This window comes from Apteryx rowi, unplaced genomic scaffold (genome assembly GCF_003343035.1).
Source record: "Apteryx rowi isolate R43461 unplaced genomic scaffold, aptRow1 scaffold_200, whole genome shotgun sequence".
Lineage (NCBI taxonomy): Eukaryota > Metazoa > Chordata > Aves > Apterygiformes > Apterygidae > Apteryx > Apteryx rowi.
In genome coordinates, this window is record NW_020448309.1 from 901,295 (window position 1) to 912,613 (window position 11,319).

General features: G+C 55.4%; 1 protein-coding gene across 1 annotated transcript; it reads left to right on the top strand.

The window, feature by feature from the left end:
* The first annotated feature begins 101 nt into the window (after window positions 1-101).
* RNPEP (arginyl aminopeptidase) lies at window positions 102-10,528 on the top strand. The gene is made up of 11 exons (XM_026063806.1): window positions 102-174; window positions 1,712-1,852; window positions 4,079-4,230; window positions 5,197-5,313; window positions 5,439-5,674; window positions 6,338-6,451; window positions 7,142-7,254; window positions 7,741-7,849; window positions 8,708-8,932; window positions 9,614-9,756; window positions 10,222-10,528. Exons 2-11 carry the CDS (start codon window positions 1,712-1,714, stop codon window positions 10,384-10,386), a joined length of 1,515 nt encoding a protein of 504 aa, XP_025919591.1. The 5' UTR covers window positions 102-174; the 3' UTR covers window positions 10,387-10,528.
* The last annotated feature ends 791 nt before the right edge of the window (window positions 10,529-11,319 follow it).

Genomic DNA, 11,319 nt, shown 5'->3' on the forward strand with positions numbered 1-11,319 from the left:
GTGCGGCGCGCGGCGCTGCTGCCGCCCGGCGGCGCCGACCCGCGCCCGCTGCCCTTCGAGAGCCGCCCCTTCGCCAGCTACGGCTCCGCGCTGCACATCGCCCTGCCCGAGCCGCCGCGCGGCGGGCAGCACCTCGTCGTCGAGGTCGACTATGAGGCGGGCGAGGGGCCCGGGGTGAGCGGCGGCAGCGGCGGGAGCCTGGGGAGCTGGGCTGAGGGGCGACGGCTGAGGGGGCGGGGCAACGGCTGAGGGGGCAACGGCTGAAGGGGGCGGGGCAACGGCTGAGGGGGCGGGGCAACGGCTGAGGGGGGCCGACAGCTGAGGGGGCGACGGCTGAGGGGCACCAGGTCATCCCCGTCTCCCTGGCGAGAGCTGTAGCCCGTCGGGGTCTGGAGCCGGTCCCCATCTCTGACCCTGCTGCCACGCTGCTGTGGGACTCGCAGTGCCCGTGGCTGCGTGGCTGTGGCAGCCCCAGACTTGAGTTCAGCCCAGGTCGGAGCACGTCCCGGCAGCTGCCTGGGCTCTGTCCTTGTCCTTCCCCTCTCGTTTCAGCAGTTTGGTCTCGCAGCTTCATAGAGGGAGAGCAGGGACGGATCATCTGTCCGTCTTTGGGAGCTGGCTAGGAGCTGCTCTCTGGCTGCAGGGAGAGAGGCGCTGGACTGCTTCACTCTGTGCTTCTCATGTCTTTCCTCCTGCCATGTTTTCTGATGGGAAGTAAAAATCCTGAGGCAGTGCGAGCCCAGTGGAGCATGACCAAAACCAGGGCAGGCCAATAAACCCGCAGTTTAGAGAAGCCACTGACTGCTTTGACCACTTCCGTTTGGGCCTGTGACTTATCACGAGAGCTGAAGATTGCAGGCTGCTTTGAGGCAGATGCTGATCTTTGCCACCCTGCTCCCAATTTGAGCTTCATGCCAAGACGGGTGACCTCAAGAGTTGACCCCTAAACAGCTTCTTTTTCCAGGCTTAGCGCTTACTCTGGTTTTCAAATATTCGCTGCAGCCACTTGCACGTCGTGGTGAAGGCTTGCCGGTCGTGGCTGTTTGCGTTCACGTTTCGAGTTTTGCTAATTCTCCGGGTGGACTTCCTTTATCTCTGCTGGTGTACAAGCACTGGCCCTGACTCAGCACTGATACAGCTATACCTGCAAAAAAATATTTGCTGACCTATCTTATTGAGCAGCGATAAATTGTATTTAGCCAAGGCCTGTATGTGGATATTGCTAGTCTAGCAATCCTTTTGTTGTAGATAAGGTCTAGGTGTGGGCTGTTCTCCAAAGGGCGGGCTTCATCCGTCCAAAGTTGCCTGTAAGTTAGCAAGGTGAACTTCTCCAGGAAGAATAAGACCCTTCAGAAGGCTGTGGCTGAAATTTGCCAGCAGAGCTAGAGCAGCATAACTCTGGGGTTCAGCACGCTCTGCTGACATGAGGGCATTTTTTCATCTAGAACAGTGACTCTGCTGTCTGGGACCTGGACTGTCCCATCTGCAGAGTCCACCTGGGATGTGTCAAGAAAGGTGCTTTTGTGCCTGGTTGTCTGTCGGAGGGCCGTACGCCCTATTTCGTTCAGGTGATTCATGTTTCTTTTCCAGAGAGAAACCGCTTGGGGATTGAACTGTCCTTCAAATTTCATAGGTGCTTCTGGTAACTGTGACTTAAATCTCACTGTCTCATATAACTTTATTGATTGTTCTTATTCTGCCTGTGCTGCAGATGTCCTGGCTGGACTCTTTCCAAACTGCCCAGAAGGAGAAGCCTTTCCTTTATACTTCTGGCTTTCCTGTGCTCAACAGGTCCTTTTTCCCTGGCTTTCACACTCCAGCAACAAAGAGCACCTATTCTGCAAGGATTCAGGTAAAGTCTCCCACCCTCACACAAAGCTGTCTCTTGTCTCTCGTCAGGTGTGTTGGCTCACTCCCGAGCAGACAGCAGGGAAGCAGAAGCCCTATTTGTACACTCAAGGCCAGGCCGTGCTGAATAGATCCTTTTTCCCTGGCTTTGACACTCCAGCAGTTAAATGTACATATTCAGCCACAGTGAAGGTAAGCAGTACCCCAAGAAAGAGATGTAGGTACAAATTCAGCCACCCCTATGCAGCTTATCAAGAACAAAAACCTCATCAAGTTTGTCCTGGTTTATAAGCTCTCAAAGGGAGACAGCAGGAAGCTGCCGGCTCTGTCACGGTACACACTGGACACACTGAAATGTTTGGGTGTTGCTTTAAAGACACTGCCCAGGCCCTTGTTTTTGTACAGAGTTATGGCAGCATACTTGAAATGATGCTCCACTAAAGGCCCCAAGCGAAGAAGACGCTGGAAAATATTTGGGTTTGGTTCTGTTTTTAAAGATAAATATAAGTGGACCAAAAGCTTCTCTCCCAGTTCCCCCATCCTTCCCCAGCTATGTGTGATGGATGCTGGTTTGTGTAATCACTTGAAAGAGGACGCGCATGCAAGGCGTGCAGGGTGTTGCATTGAAAGTTTTTTTTGCCTCGGAGCAGGAGGTTGCTGAAATGTTTGGTACTTGAACCAAAAATCTCGCTTGGCAATTGGAATTAACTTGGTTGGTTTTTAAACTTCTGTCTGGTCTCCTTGTATTGATGCATGTGTCTTCTAAATAATTATCACAGCAAACCCGGTTTTGCCTCCTAGAAGTCAGAGGGCAGCAGGATGCTTTTTATTTTGGGCATGCGGAGAAGCTTGAGGAGGACTTTGAAGAGCTGGGTTTTGAGGTGAAGCTTGGGTACGGCTTTGGTAGCTGAGGATGGTGACACAGGGAGAGGCCAGGTCCTGATGGTTGTGCAGGGGGGATGCTGGCCTTCCAGACCCCTGGGAGTCACTGACTGATGATGTGGAAACTGAGGACCAGTTATTGGTGCTCAGGTGTTGTTTAACGTAAACCGGGGCTAAATAATTTGAATCCAGATTTCTCTTCCCATTGGGGGTCTGGGATTTCATGTGGTGCCTCTCAAGGGGTAGCAGTTTCATTCATTCAGAGTTGCTGTGGATCTCCCAGAATGAACAACCTGCCCTCTTTTTTGAAGGGGGGGAAAAGTACCTCAAAAATATTCTTCCTGGCTTTTGATCACAACAGAAAGAAGCTGCTGAGTCTTGGCTGTTTGCAGCTTGGTATGTTCTGTGCAGGGTTTACTCTCAGCCTGGCTGCTGGGCTGTTTTCTCTATGCTGGAGGAATTGTGATGAGATAAGGGCAGGTCACCTGCTTTCTTGGAGAGTCCCTCGTGTTGCTGCAGAGCTGCCCCTTGCGGGAAGCCTAATTCCTAGTTTGGGGGGTGGCAGAGGGCAGGCAGGTAGCTGAGCAGCGGGTAGATATGCCTGTGATTAGATAGTGACAAACTGGGAGAGCAAGTTCTTGCATAAGCAATGGCAGGAGAACCAGTTTCTGAAGAGTTTGCAGCCTTTGCTCTTTCAGCATCGCACACCTTGAATTCCAGCCTTTCTCTAGCTCTTTGCTTGTCCTCTGGCAGATGCCAACCTTACAAGACTGCTCAAGCAACTCTGGAGCGTTACATCCTCACTGTGTTATACTAGGCAGATGTTGGAGCCTGACTTTCAAAGTGCTGAGTGCCCCCAACCCCTGCGGCTGTCTTGGGAGTTGGGGACATAGCTGCAATCCAGAGTCAGTGCTCTGTTCTTCACTGCTCTGCCCTAGACCCTTAAAATCAGTGTCAGAGCGTCAGAGCTGCGGGCTGACCGTACGGGGAAGGGCTGGCTGCCCGTAACATGGAAGGCTTTGAGTGTTTGTGGCATCAGGTGGTGGCCGAGCACAGTAAAACTCATGCAGATGGGTTTGTTAGGCCCTGGCCAAGTTTGCTGTGCTGTGACATGGCTATGTTTGGTGTTAGTCTGGAGGGGGACACCCTGTGCCTCTGTGCCGCCACTGGGAGAAGTCTGACCACTTTTGTTTTATCCCAAAGACTGCAGTGTTTAAGGGACATTTGCAGGCAGCATGGCTGGCCTGAGCTTGCCTCCAGAAGCACACACTCTACCATCCCCAGTTGGGTTAGCGAAAATCTCGCTGCACATTACAGACCTGGTAGAGACTCTTATCTACGTTTCTAGGTCCCCGAGGGTTTCACAGCTGTGATGAGTGCCACGACCTGGGAGAAACAGGAGAAGGATAACACCTTCATCTTTAAGATGTCCCAGCCAATCCCCTCCTACCTGATCGCTCTGGCTGTCGGGGACATTGTTTCTGCTGAAGTCGGCCCGAGGTAAGTAGCTCTAGAAGAGACGAATGTTGAGTCCTGACTGTGGGAGCTGCTGCCTTGTGAATGATGGAGAAACTCTCCATGGTCTCCTGTGCTCTGGGCTGTCCCGTGGCAGCTGTGCGCTGCCTGCCTCTCCCCGCGCTTCTGAGCTCTCATGGAATAGGCAGGCCTATCACGATGCTGACAGTAAGTGTAAACCAGTCAGTCTTCCCACCTGCTGCGTGTGTGGTGCTGAGCAGCGTGTTATCAGACCGTGAGCTCTGCCCGGGTGAGCGTGTTCCTGGCTCTGAAGAGTGCGGAGGAGTCTCAGACCAGCGCTGTGGGAAAACCTTTGTGTTCAATTCTGCTCTCCCTTGATTGAGTCCCTGGAAATGCTCATTTCTTTCCTGGGCACATGAATGAAAGCAGCATTCAAGGACGGTCCAATATCTCTTCCCAAGGTCAGTTGGTTTATTCAGGGTTCCTGGACCTTTTGGTGACTGTGTAAAAGACCCTTGACGTTCAGACAAGGAAAGAAATTACAACAGTTGTGCTGTCTCATTAGATTCATTTATTACCAGGCTTTTATTTTGTAGTGGAATAAACATGCAGTTATTGTCTGATGAAGCAAGAGGGTAAAAGTCGACTAATGATTAAAACTTCCTCTTCTCACACTTGACCAAACACATCAGTTGCAGACGGGCTCCGACTTGTGGTCTCTTCCCCTGCATGATGTTTGACAGACTGGGTTCCCTGGGACTGCAGAGTGCTCCCAGCTGCCTTCTCCTGGTGGAGTTGCAATGTGCTGATACAGGCATGGCGGGGAGAACCATTTCCGAGAGCAGATGCACGCTGCTCTGCTCTCCAAGGTTTCCCTGCCACAGTGATGTTGGTCAATGGGGCCAAACATTGCCCTAAGCCGCTACTCCTCCGTGGAGTCTGTGCGGACTCCCTTCCCTTGCCAGATGTGAGCTCTGTTGGTCTCCGCAGGAGCCGTGTCTGGGCTGAGCCTTGCCTGATCGAGGCTGCTAAGAAGGAATATGACGGGGTGATTGAGGAGTTCCTGGCAGTCGGAGAGAAGCTCTTTGGACCCTATGTTTGGGGCAGGTATGGCCTCCTGTTCTTGATAAGTCTTGTTCCTTTGGGGCTGGGGAGGGAGCGTCCCTCAGTCTCTGGGCTGTATCTGCAGGAAGAAGTGGGTCTGTACCAAGCCGTCTGCTCTTCCCTGCCAGGTACGACATCCTGTTCATGCCGCCCTCGTTCCCCTTTGGTGGGATGGAGAACCCCTGCATCACCTTTGTGACACCCTGCCTGCTGGCCGGGGACCGTTCCCTGGTGGATGTCATCATCCACGAGATCTCCCACAGCTGGTTTGGCAACCTGGTCACTAATGCCACGTGGGGCGAGTTCTGGCTGAACGAGGGCTTCACCATGTATGCACAGAGGCGGATTTCCACCGAGGTCTACGGTGCGTGGCCTTGCCCGGCCTCTGTCCTGACGCAGAGCACGGAGTCCCCGTGCACAGCCTTGCTGTTGCGGGCGGAGCCCTGTTGTCCCCCTGGACGGCACAGTTTTGGGATCCGTGTTCTGCCGCTCAGCGCATCCTTCTTAGCGCTACGTGTGGGGCCGTACGTCCTAAAAGACGTGGAGAGCAGCAGTCTGCAAAGCACCGGGGGTTTCTTGTTGTTAACAACAAAACAACCTTGTCTCAGAGAAACGGATGGAGCCCCAATATCCCTGTACCAGCGAGGTGGAGCCCTGCTGGCCAGGGGAGCAGTGATTTTTTTACCCAGTCTTACAAGCTTTCTTTTGCTCTCCCAGCTCACTGGGGGAGCCAGTACCAGGAGCCCAGAGCTCCCTGGACACATGGTCACATCTAAAAGCTCAGACACTACCTGGTGCTACCTGAATTCACCTGAAAGGGTAACTGGTGGCTCTAAAATCTTGCTAACCAAGGGCTCGTTTGCTCGTTTGCTTCCTGCTCTTCAAGCTAGTAGTAAGCTAGCGCTTTTTCACTCCCGTAGCAGCACCCGTCCCACTCTCTTCTGAGCCCAGGGCAGACACCAAGGGAACATAAAGTGCGCTTGGTCTGGTCGGGGTCTCCAAGCGCCTCCTGCTTGTCTCTGCTCAGGTTCTGCGTACACCTGCCTGGAGGCTGCAACGGGAAGGGCCCTGCTGCGCCAGCACATGGACAATACCGGAGAGGACCATCCGCTAAACAAGCTCCGGGTGATAATCGAGCCAGGTTTGTGGGGTGCCCCTGTCCTCCGACACCTGACCTGAGGGCGTAGGGGCAGACAGGCTGTTGTGACGCATGTGAGGGAAAGGTCCTACTGCTGGTGTGTTTCAGAGAGCTAATGTCTTGGAATGAAACCGGATCTGGTTGTGGGACCTGAGCACAGCGATAACTCTGGGAGGGGGACGACAGGGCTGTGCTCTGTGCACTGATAGCCTCCCGTCATCTTGCTGCTCTGGGGCATCCCAGCTCCCCGTTTCCCAGAATCTGGTGGGAGAGGGCTGGAGACATTCCTCTCCTACCCCGAGTGCCCAGCTTGTACGCTGGGATGTCTCCAAAGAACAAAATGAGTTTCCTGGTCTCCTTAAGCGCCCTCCCGTGGGAGCTGCTGGCTGCTGTGGAGTGCTGACCGCCTCTGAAAGGCTGTGCTCCACGGGTGCCTAAATGTGCTTCTGGGGGAGGCCTGTGGGGTGGGGGAAGGCAAGTCCCAGCTCATATCACAGCCTGTACGTAGGGGGGTTGATGGGGTTGGAATCAGCCAGGTCGCTCTTGCAGAAGAGCTTTCACTGCTTCTTTGGTCCCTCTCAGAGGGTCCTTGCATCTGGCGTACAGAAAGTGGAAGTCTCGGCGCAAGGGCTGTTTGTCTTGCGGAACGGCAGATTTTTTTTCCTCAAAGCGTCTGTCTTTTTGGCCTGCTAGGTGTCAACCCAGATGACACGTACAATGAAACTCCCTACGAGAAGGGGTACTGCTTTGTGAGCTACTTGGCACATCTTGTGGGGGACCAGAGCAAGTTCGATGCCTTCCTCCAGGTAGGTACATGGGCAGTGTGCGTTGAGGGAGGTCTGCTGTGCCTGGCACAGAAGCTTCTGCCAGCATGCTGGCGGTGAATCGGGGCTGGTGGAGGTGCCAAGTAATGCAAAACTCTGCAGAGGGACAAGGAGGCAACAGGACCCTCGGGAAGAAAGGGCTGAACAGGGTGGCTGAGGAGAGGAACAGAAGATGGGAAACAGGGATGCTCACTGAGGAATGAGATTAGGGGTAAGCTCGGCCATGCGCTGGCAGCAGATGGTGTGGAGTTTGGAGACTTCCCAGCATGATGCAGGGCCTGGGGAGTTCCTTGGGGGGAAACGGAGACCAGTGTGGGCTGGGCATGGAAACGAGGTAGCTTCACCAAGCTTCCCCTGAGCCCAGGGGTCTCCGAGTGAGCTGGAGCAGAAGGAGGGCTGTTGAGCACAGGCTGGGGTGGTGTAAGGTGGTGAGTTTGTGCAGCGTCACTCCCTGTGCTCTCCGTGCAGGCCTACGTGAACCAGTTCAAGTTCCAGAGCATCACAGCGGATGATGCCCTTGACTTCTTCCTGGAGTACTTCCCGGAGCTGAAGAAGAAAGGCGTGGACTCCCTGCCAGGTCAGCACAGGGTGGCTGGTGGCCTCCTGGCCAGCAGGCTCATGGCACCGCATTGCAAACCAGCACCTGGGGGTCTCAGGGCTTTCTCATGTCTCAGCCGAGTGTGAGGAACTCACTCTGCTGAGCCCAATTCCAGGGATACTGAAGAGCTACCACTCGATCAGTGTTGCTCTGTCTGCCTCCCTCTTCCTGACCTCTTCTCTCCTTCTCTTTAAGTTTAATTTTGGGTCTGGCCTTGCTGGAGACCATGTGCATGCTTAGTTTTACACTGGGTCCAGCTCCGTGAGTCTTATTTAAGATACTGCTGCCTACTGTAGGCCTCAGCTCTGCTGGAAGCAGAGCAGATCTGGCCTGCCCAGGATCCAGTACGCTGACTCGGTCACTCATATGATCAGTCTGATGTTTGCATGTGAATCCAGTGCGTACTCCATGCTCAGGTGCTGTCACTTGGGGTTTCCCCACCTACGGTTGTCCCTGAAGTTTCTCTAGTGCCAGGATGTGAGGCGTTGTCACCTAAGCCACTGTCGAGTGGCGCTGGGGTCGGGCTCAGCTGGTGCATGATCCTCAGCTCTACCCTGTGTGGTGTCACTGAGATCCAGGCCCAGCAGAAGCTCTCCGGGCTGGAGCCTGGCTCATCTCACAGGTGGTGGGGTGGGCTGTTACTGCACAAGTGCAGACAGCACCGAATCCTGGAGAGGTGGAGCCTGACCCCCTTAGTCTGTCTGTTCATTGCCACCTTCAGCAGGTTTGTTAGTACTGGGGGGGGCTCTTGGAGAAAGCTGCGGTTTGTCTGGGTGGTAGCTCCAGGTGTGGGGTTCAGAAATCCTGTCCCAGCTCTTCCTGCCTTCCTCGCTGCAGGCTTTGAGTTTGATCGCTGGCTGAACATGCCGGGCTGGCCCCCTTACCTGCCCGACCTCTCACCGGGGGAGCAGCTGATGAAGCCGGCGGACCAGCTGGCGGAGCTCTGGGCAGCCGACAGCTTGAACATGGAGGCGATCGAAGCAGTGGACATCTCTGCCTGGAAAACGTACCAGCTGGTCTACTTCCTGGATCAGATCCTGCAGAAATCCCCCCTGCCGGAAGGTAAGGGCCAGGTCACCTCCTGGGGGCTCCAGCACCCAGTGGCATCATGGGATAACGCTCCCTGGTCCAACCAGTTGGCTGGGGACAGGAGCACATCATCGGGACACCTTGGTGCTCATCAGTCAGCCTGTCCCTGCTGCAGTCCAGCAGTGAGGTCACTCCATGTCTGGGAAGTCTCAATCTGCGTGGTAGGGAGCGAAGGGCAAGGGCAAGCATGTCCCTGGCTGCCTCAGGACACGTGTGCAGGGGCAGGGAGGAGCCTCGCTGTCCCCAGGCTGGCTCAGCCATAATGTCACCTTCCCGTGTTCCCAAAGGCTGCATTCACCTCTCCCTGCACCCTTTGAGTGATTTCTTGGCCCTGTGTGATGGCAGCCCAAGCCCAGCACGTGGCTCTGCAAGGCTGCAGGTCTGCCCGGGCGTGGAAGGCCCAGCATGACCTCACTGCAGGTGGCTGGGGCACTAAGTTAGCCAGAGCCGGTGAGTGTCTGTGTTGCTCCAGAACTGGAGGTGCCAGGAGGTGCAGGAGAACCTGGGGCTGGCTGGATGCTGGGGGCCACAGGTCCCGGGAGGGTTTGTGTCACAGCCGAGGTGAGCGCGCTGGGATCTCTCTGAGCAGAGATCTGGGAGCTGGCACCGGAGCCCCGTCGGAGCTCACTGGCACTGATGCCATTCCTCTCACAGGCAATGTGGAGAGGCTGAGCGAGATGTACCCCAAGATCTCCAAGGCCCAGAACGCTGAGCTGCGTCTCCGCTGGTGCCAGATTGTCCTCAAGAACAACCATGAGTCCGAGTACAGCAAGGTCAAGGACTTCCTCCACAGCCAGGTTGGTCGTGGGGCAGCGGTGGCTGTGCCTGGCAGTGGTGATCACAGTGACAGCAGGTTGGGGGAGATGAGCAGTGGGCAAAGATGCCTCTGCTGGGAGGAAATGGGTCTGCTCTCTCTCTTCTCCCTGCTCCAGGTGCTCCACCGTGAGGGGCTGCCCCAGGCTGTGTGCTTGCACTGGCCTGTTCCTATGCTCTTGCCTGGCTGAGAGCAGGGTGATGGTGGAGTGAGTTGTTCCCCGGAGGGTAGTGTGGGGTCCCACAGCAAGCTCTACCCCACCTGCCCCACACCAGCCTCTGGTGCTCGCCTCCCATGCCCAGCTGCCATAGTGGGGTAGCTGCGAAGGGCCAGCAGGAGCTGGGCTGTCCGGGGCCGGCAGGGGGGTGCAGTGCTGTGGTCCCAGAGGCATCGCCCAGCTGGAACCCCGGGGAGGAGATTCGGGCCTAATCCTCACTGTGTCTCGCAGGGGAAGCAGAAGTACACCCTGCCCATCTACCGCGCCATGTGGAGTGGGTCAGAGTCAGCCCGGGCACTGGCCATGGAGACCTTCTCGGCTACAGCTCCCCAGCTCCATGTCAATGTCCAGAACTACGTCAAGAAGATCCTGGGCTTGGAGGTGGCAGAGAATTAGAGACTGCTGCAGCCTTGGCTCTACTCTCCCTCTGCAGAGCCTTTCCTGTCAGAGCTGTGCTATGGAGCTCTCCTGTGGCAGAACCTCAGAAATCTCTCTCATTGCACAAATTTCCTTATTAAAGTTTGTAATTTGTATTCTTCCTCTTAGTGCTTTTCCTATTCCTGGGGCCTCATGTGCATCTTCGGGGTGAAGGGCTGCTGCTCCCAGCGAGGAACCAGCCCCCTGCCCCAGAGGGTGCTCAGGGACCAAGGTCACAGCAAACACTGACTCCTGGAGCCTTTCCCTGGTGTTTGCACACTGGAGGCATCAGCTTGATATTAGCTTTTACCCCTGCACCCACCTGCTGTGGCTTTGGGCCTGGAGCAGCTGAATTAGGCAGGTTCTCCTGGGCCGACTCCTGCCAAACCACAGCTGGTCCCAAACTCGTACAGGGCAGCGCAGGGAGGTGTTAGCACCTGCCCCTTCCCGCTAAGGGGAAGGACCAGCAGCAGAACGGGGTTGATGCCTGTTCTTGGCCCAAACCTGCAGCCACAGCTCTACAGCACTGCCCAACGGCACAGCACTAGGAGCACGTGCTGCCGGCGCTTTCCCACTGTTGCACGGCCCCTGCCCAGCTGCTCCGGTTAATTTTTGAGCTGCCCTTCAGTGTGAATTTGAACCGAACCCAGCATCAGCCTCTGGCTGTAATTTAACAGCCAGGCTCACCGTAGCACAGCCCAAGGGGCCACCTGTGTCTGATAGCAGCACAGTTACGGATTAAGACCAGCTCTTAAGCCTGGACCCAATGCACAGGGCTGACTATAACAGCGGGCTAAATAAACAGAGAAATGTATGTGGCGGGGTATCTCTCTAAGCGCAGCCTAATGGGCTTTTGGATAGATACAAGTAGTTAACCAGGAAAATAACTGTGTGCACCAGTGAGCAATCACA